Source organism: Sceloporus occidentalis, unplaced genomic scaffold, assembly GCF_023333645.1.
Source record: "Sceloporus occidentalis isolate IW3139 unplaced genomic scaffold, rSceOcc1.0.p SCAF_80, whole genome shotgun sequence".
Lineage (NCBI taxonomy): Eukaryota > Metazoa > Chordata > Lepidosauria > Squamata > Phrynosomatidae > Sceloporus > Sceloporus occidentalis.
Genome location: NW_028317060.1, coordinates 618240 through 634288, shown reverse-complemented (window position 1 = coordinate 634288; position 16049 = coordinate 618240). Strand labels below are relative to the sequence as shown.

The 16049-nt window shown below is 39.7% G+C and overlaps 1 protein-coding gene across 1 annotated transcript in view; it reads right to left on the bottom strand.

The window, feature by feature from the left end:
* Positions 1–4225: 4225 nt before the first annotated feature.
* Positions 4226–16049, bottom strand: part of LOC149285328 (angiopoietin-1 receptor-like) — a 31910-nt gene continuing 20086 nt past the window's right edge. Inside the window, exons 11-23 of the mRNA XM_089495493.1 lie at positions 15592–15732; positions 14103–14390; positions 12960–13256; positions 12318–12475; positions 10809–11019; positions 10357–10467; positions 9343–9533; positions 9139–9252; positions 8371–8441; positions 7336–7376; positions 5034–5130; positions 4597–4696; positions 4226–4300 (exon numbers count right to left, since the gene is read on the bottom strand). Coding sequence (XP_089351619.1) covers positions 4226–4300; positions 4597–4696; positions 5034–5130; positions 7336–7376; positions 8371–8441; positions 9139–9252; positions 9343–9533; positions 10357–10467; positions 10809–11019; positions 12318–12475; positions 12960–13256; positions 14103–14390; positions 15592–15732 — 1895 coding nt within the window. The remainder of the gene's footprint in view (positions 4301–4596; positions 4697–5033; positions 5131–7335; positions 7377–8370; positions 8442–9138; positions 9253–9342; positions 9534–10356; positions 10468–10808; positions 11020–12317; positions 12476–12959; positions 13257–14102; positions 14391–15591; positions 15733–16049) is intronic.

The window sequence follows — 16049 nt, the reverse complement described above, 5'->3', positions numbered from 1 at the left end:
AAGATCCATCCACAATGAGCTGCTACTGCAGAAAGAGAATGGCTGGATATGTATACTGTATAGTAAAATCAGTGAGATTTGGCCTTTCATAATAAATAGAGAAGTGAGAGAATTGCAACCACAACTCTTGCGAAGTCTCCTAACAACTTGTTTATTAGTTGTCATCAAATTCTCCTTTAGCAACTAGACACCTGTATGTTCTCAGGTCAGACTGGCAAGATGTACTCGCGCAACTAATTTGTTGTGCCACCAAGGCTTTGGATGGATAGGAAGCAGCTAGCTATTTCAAACTCTGAATAGGTGGCATTTTTCATGTTTAACATGTTTAACATTCAAATACGAACCCGTGCAACATGAAACATCCACATAAATGCAATTATATGAAAATAACTGTTCTTTCTGTTTTAGTTGGCGGGCATGATTCTAGTGAGGATGCTACAGCTTGTATGGAACTTATGTTGTGGAAAGTAAAAGAAGACACCAAAGGCCGAAGATGACTTAATAAGCATTGTGTTGATGCAGAGCCCTATCACTGTAATTTCTTGTCTCTATTCATGTGGTTTAAAAGTCTGTATAAAGCAAATGTAAGATATTGAAATAATGTATGGGTATGTTATTTTGTTGACTGTGAATTTTTGTTTCTTTGTATAGGGTAGTGTTTGTTATGGTTTTGGGATTTAAGTATTAAGTGTTGCATTGATGCTGTATCTTGTCCAAAACAACTGGAGCCTTAGTTTGTGACTCTTTACACCCACTTTGTAATTTTGAATGTTTAGCTGTTTAATTGCATGTACATTTCATGTGTAAGTAGTTATGGTACGGAGCCCAAGTCTATGTAGTGGTATGCTGCAAGAAGTGATTATTACGTTAAGTTTCTGTTAATTCATCGTGGAAAGATCCTCTCCCTCATCACCTCTATCCAAAAGGAGCAAGCAAAGGAGAACAAATACCCTGGTCTGTCTTCAATGTGTTTGGAAGGGTGCCATACTGTTCTTTACATCTAGTATTCTGTGTAAGAAAAACAAATCGCCACCATTGGCTAGGTGGGCTTGTGTTTGTGATTTCTGGATGTGTATACCCCCTCTCCTCACTGTATTCCTTTAAAAAAAAAAAAAAAGAAAAAACACAATAATAGATTCCTATGTCTCCAATACTGTGCCTTAAGTTGGACATGAAGATAGGTTTAACTAACAATGTAGTTAACATGGAGCTGGGGCAAATTGAAGGTGCGTGCTTGACATGGGTGTCGCTTTCCAGGGTTACTATTTTGCATGCATGCAAGCAAGCAAGCAAATGAGTATAGTTGAACAACTGGGTTTTTTCTTCTTCTTCCTCTGGAACTGCTGTTCCCTGGTGTACCAAGGTTTGGTACTCCTGCCTGTGGGCCTAAAACTGTCTCACAAAAGCAGAAAGTGAGTGAGCTATCCCAAGCACTGTTTATTTACAAAGGATTTATTATTTTGTGGCCTGTATAAAACAGTGTGGCTCTAATGCTTAATAAATATAAAGCTGTCAACCTGTTTATGGTCATTTATGCTTACTCCCCTGTGTTTGGTTGAGTGAGAGTACACCAAACTCTGTACTTACATTCTTGAGTGAAATGTATAGATTTGCTTTACCAAGTTTACATTATCAAGTAATTCTAACTGCTAACATGATCTTTAATCTTTACTATAAATTACCAGGTCCCGGCTAACTTGTTAGCTAAAAGAATGTAGTATAAACTATCTTATAGTTAGTTGATAAGGCGGTGTTAACAGAAAAGGCTTTGTTTCAGAACGGCATGAATCACAAATAATGAGTTCTCGGCCTGTTGCGGCATATGCCAATGTCGATGAGTTAGTTCCTATATATATATATATATATATATATATATATATATATATATATATATAGGTGAGATAGGTACATACACACTCCCTATGAAAATAATCTATTGGCCCAGAGCCTAGCCCCAACATTAATACATTAATTAAATCTCTTCTATTGTGTATGAATGTTAATAGTTCAGGGTTGGATTAAGCCTTTTAATGGACAGAATGGTACAGAAACAACTAAAGCTTTTGCCACCACCTATTTGTGAGGTAGTGACTAAATTCCTTATCTGTGGTTCAATAATTGAAAGATAGACAGGACATGATTATGTATCGTTTAGCATAAGAACAATGTGCTCCACAGAGAAGATGCAGTGTGTGTTTTAGCAGATTACATTTTGTGGCTGTTTCATCATAATTGTAATATCTAGGGCACCTTTTAGAATGTTGACTTACAAAAACAATTTGAATTAAATTCAAATTAATAATTCCCTGCCACTGATTGGCTGTTTGATCTATTCCCAGTTAAATCCATGAGCCATGGGCATGTGTCCTGCCTCTGATTGACAGCTTAGGCAGGCAATCAGTGGCAGGAGCATGGTCCCAATTAAATCAATGGGAAGACTTAACATATGTACACTGGAGGTGAGTATATCACACAGGCGATGCATTTGGCCGAATGCATCTACTGAAGGGCATTTAGTTGGGGCGGGGTGGGGGGGAGGCAATTAATTTGTTCAATCCAACACATATATATACCGCATTTGCTCGATTATAAGATGACCCCCCCAAAATCTGAATATTAATTTATGAAAAAAAAGAAAAAGCCTGAATATAAGATGACCCTATAGGAAAAAAGTTTTACCAGTAAATGTTAGTTCATGTAAACTATATGAACAGTTGTTTGTTAATAAAAGCTATGATTGAGAAAAATATTTTGTTTTTATTTCCTTTTTTTTTTTTCTTCTTCAACCTGCCCCCCCAGTTATGCACATCTGCCCCAGGCTTGCCACTCTGCTCCAGAAATGCCTTATACCCCATATATGCCACAGGCATTTAGGGGGTTAAAAAGCATATTATGGGGCAGAGTGGCATATAGGGAGGTAAAAGGCATTTCAGGAGGCAGAGTGGCATTAAAGGGGTTAAAAGGCATTTCACGGGGCACTCTGCCTCCAGAAATGCCTTACACCCCCCATTTAACACTCCTCCTCCAAACTTACTGGTGCTTCTGAGTTGGGGGGGGGGCGCATAACACAGGAGGATCCAGGTCCCCTGCATCTGAGCCCCTGGTGCTTAGTCCGGGCAGCATGTAGAGCTCCACGCGAATCGCGTAGAGCTCTACACGCTGCCCGGATTAAGCACCGGGGACTCAGAAGCACCGGTAAGTTGGAGGGGGGGGGGGCATAACACAGGAGGATCCAGGTCCCCTGCATCTGGGTCCCCAGTGCTTAGTCTGGGGAAGCGTGTAGAGCTCTACGCGATTGTATCGCGTAGAGCTCTATGCGCAGCCCGGACTAAGCACCGGGGACTCAGAAGCACCGGTAAGTTGGAGGGGGGGGGGGGCATAACACAGGAGGATCCAGGTCCCCTGCATCTGGGTCCCCAGTGCTTAGTCCGGGGAAGCGTGTAGAGCTCTACGCGATTGTATCGCGTAGAGCTCTATGCGCAGCCCGGACTAAGCACCGGGGACTCAGAAGCACCGGTAAGTTGGGGGGGCATAACACAGGAGGATCCAGGTCCCCTGCATCGCTGCGGGGGATCTGGATCTTAGTCTCATAATCAGACCTATTTGAGGTCTGATTATAAGACGACCCTGATTATAAGACGAGGGGTATTTTTCAGAGCATTTGCTCTGGAAAAAACCTCGTCTTATAATCGAGCAAATACGGTATTTATTTATTTTCTGATTAAGGTGGGTGGAGGGGAAGGAAAAGAAGAATTCTGATGGAAGGGGAGTTAGATGTGGTCAAAGTTGTGGAGGCCCAAAAGCAGATGCTTACCCATGGTGCCAGTAGTTTTAAAAATGATGATGTAATTGTTGTGCTCATACAGAGATAACTTGAATCCTTTGGTTTCAGAGGTGCTTTGGGTTGGGGTTTTTTTGCTCGACATGCTATACTAAAACTCAGTTTGGAGCAGCTGGAATCATTCATTCTTTTAATGATCATACAAACTTTGTTATATGGCAACTACAAAAATATAAATGGTACATTCAGTGTTAATACATCAGCCGTGAACCTCATCAGTGTTCAAAACCACATAAAAACGCATGTTCACCTCAAAATGCGTTGTATTTACATATTGGATGTGCAATGGAACAATGATGTATTCTACAAATACTTTATACACAAATGAATCCCGACATTGCACATAGAAACTTCTTTACTGAGGGATTAATGCTTTTTCTTGTCTTAGGCGGCTTCTTCAGCAGAACAGTCGATGCCTGCATAGGTGAACTTTTCATACAGGGTTGTATTCACATAAGTCTAAAAGGTAACGTGAATAAAAAAAAAAGTTTTAGTATTTTGGTTATATGCTGTGCTTGAGAATCTGGCCCTGCTACAACAATATTATTTTAGTTCTATATTGAAAAAAACGGCAACAGTGGATCCCGAAAGATCTTACCCTAGTAACGAACTGCATCACACGGATATGTACAGTAATATAGGATGTGGGCAGTATACTAAGCCAACATTGCGTGTTTTAGATTCACTTAAAGGGGCTGCAATGCCAAGAATTGTTTTGTGCAAACATATGATACTATGTGGCTCTGATCACTCACCTTTCTTTCTTCTAACATGCGATTAAGAGACACCAGGATCTTTGCAAAAGACGGCCTTTCATATGGTTTCTCTCGCCAACACTGCCTCATGAGGTCATACCTTCAATTCAAAGAAAAATAGTCAGAGAATATTCTGAGACAGTATACCATATGGTAGGATTCACAGTTTTCCTTTCATGTGTCCAAATTCTAGTGATCATCCACTGGTTCTCCTTCTGCTTATGATAGATGAGGGTTGGGACGCTCCCATAATGTAAATTGGTAGCACTGTTTGCTTCACTTTACATGTATCGTGGTAAACGAGATGGGAATTTAACTTTCTGTGGAGACATCTACCAAATCTCTTGAGGTGGGATGCCCTAACTAACCTCCAGCTGCTGTAGACTCAGCGCTCTCATGGCTAAGGTCAGGCATTAAATTAAAAAACAATTGCTTACACTTCATCGTCACAGTTCAGAGGCTTTTCAAGCCTGTAACCCTGTGGCAGCTTTTCATAGAGTTCTGCACATGTCATGCCACAGTATGGAGTCCCACCTGTAAGAAAAAAAAAAACAAATCCAGAAAATTCCTAATTGTTACCCCATAACTATTTTACTCTTACAAAATAAAATAATATTCTGTCTACATGTTCCCCCAATGGGCGTCTGCTGAAATTTCCCCATGTAGGTGTAAAAATGAAATCAAAGTGGCAATCCATGGCTGACTTTAAATCTGAGGTTTAATAATGCCATAAACCGTGTTGCTGTAAAATAGCCACAAATAGATGTGCCCAGTGGCGGAACTACCGGGGTCGCAGGGGTCGCGACTGCGACCGGGCCCCGGCGGCAGGGGTGCCCAAGCCAAGGGGCCGCCCGAAATCTTTTTTCCGTTTTTTTTTTTTAAATAAGGCAGGGGCGTCCAACATGAGACCTCGAGGTGCGGCCCGCGTAAGATCGGCAGCCAGGACAACCGATCTTACGCGAGCCGCACCTCAAGCCCTGCTACTTACTTGTGGGAGGGTCTTCTGGACTGCACAGAGGAAGTGGAGTTCACGTGACATCCTACTTCCTCTGTGCTTTAGCAGAGAAGGCAGAGGGAGGCCGCGCCCCCTGCTGAAGTCTGTGAGCGGCATCGAGGAGCTGCAGTGCAGGTAAGGGGGTGGGGAGGGTGTTTTAATGAGTGTGTGTGATTGAGGGAATGAATCTGTGAATGAATGATTATATGAATAAATGAGTGTGTGTGTGTGTGTGTGTGTGTGATAGCATGGATGTGTAAGTGCTGGAACCTAGGCATGATGGGACTGTGATTGCTGTTAGCAATCACACTCCTATCATGCCAAGTCAGCCAGTACATGCTGAAACCTGGCGAGCTGCCCCCCTTGTGTATTGATGCTGCCAGCAGTATGGGGTCTGCACATCACTTACAGCCACCCTGTACCAGCGTGTATTGGCTGACTTGGCATGATAGGAGTGTGATTGCTAACAGCAATCACAGTCCCATCATGCCTAGGTTCCAGCATTTACTGGATGGATGTGTAAGTGCTGGAACCTAGGCATGATGGGACTGTGATTGCTGTTAGCAATCACACTCCTATCATGCCAAGTCAGCCAGTACATGCTGAAACCTGGCGAGCTGCCCCCCTTGTGTATTGATGCTGCCAGCAGTATGGGGTCTGCACATCACTTACAGCCACCCTGAACCAGCGTGTATTGGCTGATTTGGCATGATAGGAGTGTGATTGCTAACAGCAATCACAGTCCCATCATGCCTAGGTTCCAGAATTTACTGGATGGATGTGTAAGTGCTGGAACCTAGGCATGATGGGACTGTGACTACTGTTAGCAATCACACTCCTATCATGCCAAGTCAGCCAGTACATGCTGAAACCTAGCCAGCTGCCCCCCTTGTGTAGTGATGCTGCCAGCAGTATGGGGTCTGCACATCACTTACAGCCACCCTGTACCAGCATGTACTGGATGACTTGGCATGATAGGAGTGTGATTGCTAACAGCAATCACAGCGAGCACAGTCCCATCATGCTTAGGTACCAGCATTTACTGGTTGCCTGGGTATGATAGGAGTGTGATTGCTGTTAGCAATCACACTCCTATCATGCCAAGTCATATTGCTAATTTTGTCCAATTGTGTGTTACCTACTTTTATTAAACATGTGAGTTTTTATTATTGTTTTTAAAGGTGGGGGTCATTTTCGGTTTTGGCTAAGTGAACCCTGAATGTTTTTGTCCAGAATTTACATTTTAGTTCATCCCTAGAATAAATCTAGGGAATCCTGAATTTGTAGTCGCAAAACTTTCAAGGCCCAGAAATCAGTGAGAGGAAGAGTAAAGGTTTTGTGTCATTTTACTTTATTTTAATCTGCATATTTTATTAAAGGCCATATTTTTTGTCGCAGTGAAAAATGAGTGCGGCCCGCGTACGTATACAATTCTGATGAAGTGTCCCACTGCAGAAAAAACTTGGACGCCCCTGGATTATGCCCTTTGTACATGCGCCCCTTTTTCTCTGATTTTTTTACAGATATGATTCAATATGTAAATTGAATTTGTTGAAAAAAAATTGTTGGGTAAAAATCATGTTTTTTTGGGGGGGGTGAGGGGGTGGGGGGGGTGAGGGGGTGGGGGGGCCCTTAACAGATTCTCGCACCCGGGCCCTGAGGCGTCTAGTTACGCCCCTGGATGTGCCACCTGCACACATATGCACGATACTTTCAATTTATTTACATGAAGTCATAATACTCACCTAAGCTCACAATTTCCCATAGTAAAACTCCAAATGACCATCTAGAAAATAAAGCGATATGATCTCATTAGCACTGTGCTGTACACAGATAATGTAGCTTGAGTCGCCTATAGGGGGTGGGATGTAGATGGAACTTGGGCAGAGACTGTCTTGCCTGATCGCCGCTCTCTTGTCCAGAAACTAAAGAATTCCGATGCTACATAGCGGCTTCTAGGGGGACCCTCCGTCAAGTGGGTCCCTAAGCAGCCATTTAGTTTAGGTACTGGTGACCAGGAGGCTGGTCAGTTAATTACTTAAGTGCCCTATGTTTATGTGTGTGTAAACAGGTTGGAACTCCATATTCCATACTTTAGATAGCCCCTATTTCAAAGCCCAGGGCACTTGATATGGCTCCTGCTCTGTTAGTACATCCAAACGGATTGGAGAAAAAGTAGTGTCATGGGTAAGCAAAATCATGTGAATACCCCGAAATGACCAGTCTCGTTTATACATGGCATGTGAAGGGTAGATGTGACCATTGCATTGGCAAATGACATTGAGTTTCAACCGATTTCAAAAGCCATATTTCGTTGCATACCATGTTTATCTGCTGAACTTGCCAAAAAAAAAACATTAGTCAGTCATATCCAGCCCAAACCTAATTTGTCAGCTAAAGAAATAATTCTCAAATTTTGCCAAATATTGTATTTTATCTCAACACTTGCATGCTCTGGGCTCCTTTCTTGGACTTTCTTTAAGATTGGGTAAAATGGGAAGCTACTTACAGCCCAATCACCCCCAAATAATAGGCTTTTTTGAGATGGGGTATGGAAATGTTGTGACGGAAGGAGACAGTGTAAAAGAGGGCGTTAAACCTAGATGTGGGCAAAGTTGTGGAGGCACTACAAGGATGATGTAATGGTTCGATTACACTATGTAGTACATTTGCAACTAATGTAAAACCTTAAAATATCCACTTGTTTTTCTTAATTTCTATTTGATTTAGGTTAATGCAGAAACATACAAATCTTGATACATTTCTTTAATTAGACTTACACATCACTGTTTGATGTATAAACGCTGTAGTTCAAAGACTCGATTGCCATCCATCGAACTGGAAGCCTTCCCTGCAGAAAAGAGATCAGCAACAATACAGTGACATATACAATATATATATATATATATATATATATATATATATATATATATATATATATATATATACTGCTTCTGACATTTTCCTTTTTTTGTATTAGGGTTGTAGCCCCAAGGTAGAAACTTCACAAGTTCACAAAAAAGGAAACTACATGTGTGTTCCGGGCAATACAGATAGTTTTTGTACTTTGTATCCAGTGGGAAATGTCTGCACCTTCATTTCTATTTGATAACAACTATAATCTAAATTAAATCATATAACCATATTTAGTGAAGACAGACATGATGAAACACATAAGGCGACGCAGGTGTCCATGTTCTCAGGTCTGTCACATTATTAATTGGAAATATCCCAAAGTCTGGGGTCAGTCTATAGTTGTTTATCCTGATTGCTTCGAAAACATTGCAGAAATTCTGGGAGGAGATGACAACATTTAAACTACCCTAAAGGATGATAAATGTAAGTGTGTAAGGTTTGTTATCGCTGCATATGAACAGGCACTAGATGTCACTTTGAAAAGACTAAACTAGTAGAAGAGAGAGAACTACTAGAAGATGATCCATCATTGTTTGCTGTTTCTTCTCTTTTAACAACTGGCTGTTCTTTTCAACAACAATGTTCTACTTGGATTTGTATACAGTAAGTGTTAATGGAACTGGCACACTCACCATTGTCTTTTTTACATAAACTTCTTGTCCTCTGGATAAACCGAAGTCTGCAATCTTTGCAACATAGTTTTCGCCAACTAAAATGTTTCGTGCAGCTAAATCTCTATGTATGAACTAGAGGAAATATCATAAAAAGTAAATAAAGGATAAGGTCAATTTGAAGAAACTGACTCCTAAAACTTCTTAGGGTTACAAAATACCAACCTGCTTTTGGCTTAAGTAGTCCATGCCTCGGGCCACATCTGCCGCAAAGTGCAGGAGCTGCTGGGAAGTTAATGTGGAAGCTGTACTGTTGGCTATGGCAAATGCTGGGTCTGTCTCGAGTACTCTGCTTTTCCTCAGGAAGTCTAGTAGGTTACCATGGGGAGCATATTCAATAGCCAGGTACAGGTACCCTAGAAGAGGAAGCCTGAATTGGTAGAATTCCAGAAACACTAGAACATATACATAGCACAGAAACATAGAATTTGATGGTGGATAAGAACCATTCAGCCCATCTAGTCTCCCCGCTTTACCTGATGTAAAGACTCAGACGTTATTTTATAATAAACATTAATTCTCCCTCTCACAAGCACAATCATCATACTCTTCTTCATCTTGATACATGTTTGTCCAGTCTCCTTCAACCAAACAAATGGGCAGTGCCAGGGGTATACAGGTGCCAAGGCCCCACTACCACTCTGATGTAAAACCTGCGGTAGATGGCTGAATAGATTGTTGTGTGTTCAGACTTCTCATTTTGTTGTTGCTCAACGGGCCTGTTACATGGAAGATATGTGATCTCCCTAACTGACCCATCTACACTATGGAGGTCTATAGTTAGCTGGAACAGTATCTTTAGTATATGATACGTGGAGCCACATGTCCTTCTGAAGTGGAGTGCTGTGATATGACACCATATTGCAGCTTTCAGTAGAAAGGACAGCGGCCCTGGAGGTAGATCCTTAGAGACGGCTGGCCTGGATCAGAGTTAGTTTAATCTCTGGCCCTAGGTGGTTGTCTAGAGTGCCAAGTTGGTCTGCAAATGTAGGGACTGAAAAACCTTAGTCTTATCTTTTACCTTACTTCATTCACATTTGGTAACTAGAATATTTGTTTTGTAAATCAGGTCAACCGCAAAACCAGTGGTGTATACAACAGGCTGTATAGAAAACATGGATGATTTCACTAACTGGCATGTGTGTTTTGACAAGAATGACTGTTGAGCTCTAAACTTACCACGATGCTCACAAGCTCCAAGGAGGTTTATAATGTTTGGGTGGCTCCCAAGTTTGCAAAGGACTTCCAATTCTCCTGCAAAATCTCGGTGATCATCTTTAGATGCATATTCTATTCAGTAAAGAGAAGAACATTCAAAGGTCTTTCCACAAATCTGATTTGTTGGGTTATCAATATTTAATTAGCTGGCTATACTTGTAGCTGGATTTATGCATTTGCCCGTTTCTTCAACAGTACAGTTTGAAAATTGGGCTTTCCTACCACATAGATAATTTAGATGGCTGTCCAGCTTTCTCCATAGTTTATAAGCAAGGGCATGCAGTGGTGCTAGAATAAATGAATAAATGTCATCTAATATACTTTAAACAACATCAATTGCCCAGGCTGAGGGAGGATAGATTCTGATAGCATCTTTCCCTCAGTATAACCAAATCATGTTGAAGAACACATACCTTTCATCCTTTTAATGGCTGCATCCATTCGTAGACCATCTTTTTTTATACGGGCTTTGAGTACCTGCCCGAAGTTCCCCTCACCAATCACATCTTGAAACTTAATGTCATGCCACTCCAAGACGGGGTAATCCACAGGATCTGGTCCATTCTTGGCTTTTTTTAGGTGAGTAAGTGTTCCTGAATTAAACTGTACAACGGGCTCTTCCCTCTGCAATAATATGATATTTAGTGGGGTTTTTTTTACATAGTTTGTAGGAGGTTTTAGTACTTACTACATACATTCATAACTTGTTGCACTAGTGTTAGTTTAGGTTCGACATTTGACTTTTAGTAGAATTGGTAGAATTAAAGGGTTTATTCTTTGTATTAGCAAGCAGTATCAAAGCAATGGAATAATTGACATTACAGTGTTCTATACAGTAACATACTTGAGCATTAAAGAAAAGTGGGTTTTATTTAATTGTCTTACAGTAACTTGTGTAGGACCTGCACGGGGAAACGGGTAACAAGGACCACAAAGCACCTCCAACATGAATGAAAATATACACTCCAGTAAGTAATTGTAATTTAATAAGTCAATGTAAATACAAATGTAAATACAATGTAACACAAAGAGTCTTAGGTGGCGCTTATTTATTACTAGCACTACCTAAGGCATATCAGCACTTTACTGCACTTTAAAGAACATTACAATTACTTACTGGAGTGTGAAGCCTGTGTATATTTTCTTTATTGTAGCCTAGCAAGATAATTTGAGTGACTTTCCTGTGCACACTGAACTAATTCTTTATGGCTATGGTAATGAAGTTGTGCATATCTAATGAAGTCCTCCATCTTTCCTCCATAGACTGATTTGGACTGAGCCATTCTATTATATTTCACAAGGCAGAATAATAAAGAGTCAGAGTGTTTGTCTAGTAGAGTGGACTAAAATAACAGAGCTTCAACATGACAGATATACATAAGGAAATTAAATGTAGACATTCTTATGAGCAATGGTTTACCTGAAAGTGTTGTGTGCACCAAACCACAATACAGGCATACCGCACATTAATGTACACAATGGGGTCCAGAGCATGTATGTACAACAAAAAAAGTACTTAACCTGAAGCATCACATTTTTTCACTTATCAATGGATGTACTACACTGCAATCGTCAGGTCATTTCCACCACAAAATGTGAAAAGCCCAAAAGATGCTCAGAAGGCACAAAAGATGCCCAAAAGATGCTCAGAAGACACAAAAGATGCTCAAAAGACGAACTGATGCACTGCCACCATGCTGTCATGTGTCAATTCTCGCGAAGCTAGGGTAAGTAAACATGGGAATTGTTGCGCTGCAACTATGCCCTTACTCCTCAGTGTCCTTAAAGTGAATGTCCCAAAAGCAGGGTATGCCTGCATTTAGAATTTGAAAGATGGCAATTTATTTAAACCATTAACAGTCTAATTGTGTGCTCTATAATCCTGAACCAACTTTCCAAACAGTAAAACCAGTAATACCTACCACTCCATTCTGGAATGCCTGTGCCATCCGGTTCTGAAAGTTGGCTCTTTTCAGCTGTAGCATGATAAGGAATGCCAGCAGTATTGTCAAACAGGTCATTCCTGCTGAGCCTAAGATAGCAATGAGAAGCACATTTCCATCCTTTGACTCATATCCCCCTGGAGAAGAAAACATAAGCAAAATCAAAAATAAATGCATTATCCATTATAAACAGATATTAGGTAGGGTTATTACGGCTTTATGATTCTTTAACTGCTCCAACTTCATGGTGAAGGACTTTTACATTGTAGGTACTGTTGTAGTTAATTATAATTAATTAATAATGACTAACAAGAACTACCGTTGACCAGTGAAAATACATTAGTAATTATGTTTACAATCTGCTTCATCCCATGGGATATATTTGTTACACATAAGCAAAGGAACCTACAATGTGCACAAAATACAGCACCCAGTCATGAGCTACAATGTTTCTATTAACTTATCAATTTAGGCTAAATCCAATTATTTCAATAAAAAAACCTCATTTTGATCTCCTAATGGGAAATACATGCTGTTTCTTTGCTTCATTGGAGCAGAGTGATATGTATATTTTACATCATAAATTTTAAAAAATATAGCGTGTTTGTAGCCATCACTTACTCTTAATTTCTTGACGCGTCATTAGTTGTTTAATGTTATTCTGTGTACTTTCACCAACGTTGTTCTCTGAGCATATCTCCACCAAGTACAGACTGTTGGATTCCAGTCCCTTCAGCAGGTAGTGGCCAATGGTAATATTTCGGATCTTAATATCATGGTTGTACTCTGTGTTGCCAAACATTTTGTATCGAATAATGATCAATGAGATTGAATGGCCCTCCTCGATTGACCACGAGACAATAGCAGAAGAATCAGTGATGTTAAAAATGTTGATATTTGATGGCGATGGAGGTGTTTCTGGAGATATAAGACAATTGGAGTGATATTTATAATCTACGTGAAGGAATGTCTCTGTTTTTAGGGACCATAAGAGAAAAGACAATTTCTAAAAAATTATAGATTTAATTATATACAGACTAAGGACTGTTATATACATCATTACCTGACTCTTTCTTAATATCTGTCTATATATCTATTCGATACAGAATTTGTATTATGAAAAACACCAAACATAGCACACCCCACCTCAACCACAATGTTTTTGTCCCGTCTATGCTCCAGCAAGTGAATAATGGCTGAAATTTAACAGACCACTGTTTTCATAATATAAGCACCAATTCTCTTCTCACTCACTTTCAGGATAATAATCACAAACGTTGCTTGTTTTTGGACATTTGACTGTTGCCTATTGTACACACATTTGGAAGTTGACATGTTTGTATCGCTTTATCCAATTTTGGATAAAAATTATTATTTTTTATGTGTTATTCATAACATTTTACTACACAGGGCTCAAGATTATAATTTACACTTTAGCGTGGACTGGGCATTAAAATTGGCACTTCTGAGCCAGCGACTTTTAAAATGAAGTATATGCGGTCACCTGCTGGATACACACAGCCTCTTCAACCTTGAAAGTGTGCAGCAATGAAGATATGTAGAAGGTGACATTGAGCACCTGCTCAATGGTAATCAGCCCAGTTTCCCCTATAGCCAGTCTGAGTCTCATACTACAGATTAAATTATTGTATTTGTGGGACAAAAAAGACTTAAGTACCTCTTTAAGTAGTAATATAAAACACAACCATACATATTGCATTATCTGTATTCAGAATAATTGAGCAGCATTATAGACTTTCTTACTGTCACTGTAAGTCCATCCAAACACTGTCTCACTCCATTCACCAAAGGACTTGGTGTTCACCCGGACCTTGCATTGATATAACGTTCTTGGTTCCAGACCATCAATAATAATTTCAGCTTTATTTCCAGGCATTTTTTTAGTCTGAGGCTGAGCAGAACTATTAACTTTGCTGTATTCGACTTCATACTCCTTTTCTTCATCGGAGCTCTGAAATTCGTGAAGCCAGGTCAAGTTTAAAGATGACTTACTTTTAGGGACCAGCGTGAGACCTTTAGGTGGTGGAAGACCTAGAAGAAGCAAACGCAAACTTGATTGTTTTGTACAAATACAAAAGGAGAGATATATTAAACATAAAGTGGTACATGTATGTAAAAGCCATTATTACATTGATTATTACAGCTACAGACAGTACTCAAGGGATTCTTTCAATAATTAGAAACATTGCATTACAAAACCTCAAGATAAGCAAGTGTTCGCGCACCTGGGACCAGTCAGAAATATTATGAGTTATGCATAAAAAATGTTTTTAGTCAACAGTTTTAAATGTACCATGCAATAAATGACTATTCAGTACTGAGTTGTTAACCCCCTCTCTTACTGAGACATGATCCTGAAAAAAAGAAGTAATAAAGTAATAATAAAATAAAGTAATAAAAACAATAAAACATTTTTTTCATTGTCACATTCTTCACATCCTTTACTACATTTTAAACATTAAACAAATGGTTAAGTCTCTAAAAATGAGTGTAAGTATGCGTATGGGTGAGTGGTAGAGTGTACTGTAAGTCTGTGTATCATTGGCAGTGTGCATTTAGTGAGCAGCTGAAATAGTGGTATTGTTTTTTTTCCTATAGGGTCATCTTATATTCAGGCATTTTCTTTTTTTCTTTCATCAAGGTCCAAACTCTGGGGTGTCGTCTGATGATCAAGGTTGTCTTATAATCAAGCAAATACTGTCATTTGATCACAATAGCAACCAATGGTATGGTTCTGTTGAATGGATCATTCCTCTAGTTGTTATGGTTGTTACTGTATGTTGTTTTCAACTTTGCACCAGGATCACTTTCTACACATAACCCCCATTATGATGGCTAGCATTGTGGAACTTTTCTACTGTTTCGCAAACAGTTATAGGCATTTTGGGAGACCTTACCACGATTTATAACAAACACATCTATCGGGCCATGTCTGGAATGTAGAGGTACCATACACCATCTATATTATTATAATTGAATGGGTGATATGATGATTTCTGAAGTCCATGTGACTAGCTCTATTCACACTGATGTGAGTAGCATTCTGATTTAAATTAAAATAGAGAACCTGTGGTTTCAATCATATGACAACATCCAGAGCTAGGTTTAGGGTTTCTGGTGCCATAGCAAACTAACGATTTCTCTCTACAAATGGCAGGACTGTTTATTATATTATACAGTATTCTGAGCTGGGGCAGTTCATGAAGAATACTGATCCAAATACAGTTATTACCAAGTGCCTCTGTGGTAAAGATGGCTTCTGGGCCTGGATGTCCAGTTCCACCTTCTCCTTTGCGTCCAAGTTGAATACAGATCTTATATTCCGTTCTTGGCTCCAGCTGTTCTAGTCTCACAATTTTGTTATGTACAGGGACTAGAGGAAAAAAAAGATAACAGTGATATTACAATGGAAACAACACATACAAGGTGATAATATGACAGTGTCTGTTGCGGATGAAATTAAAGTGGGGAAATATATTCTTAATACACTAATACTGTAATGATATAGAATGATGGTGTTTTAAAGTGACTGTGGTGTAATGTAAGAAAAATAAAAACCCATTCATAAGTCTAAGGTTGGTGGGGCCAACATCATAAACCCAACAAGCAGTAGAAGACCACTGCAGATGATACTGGTTTCATACTAAGTGGAACTTTCATTCCAAGATTTGGTATTGCAGTGGAAAAGCG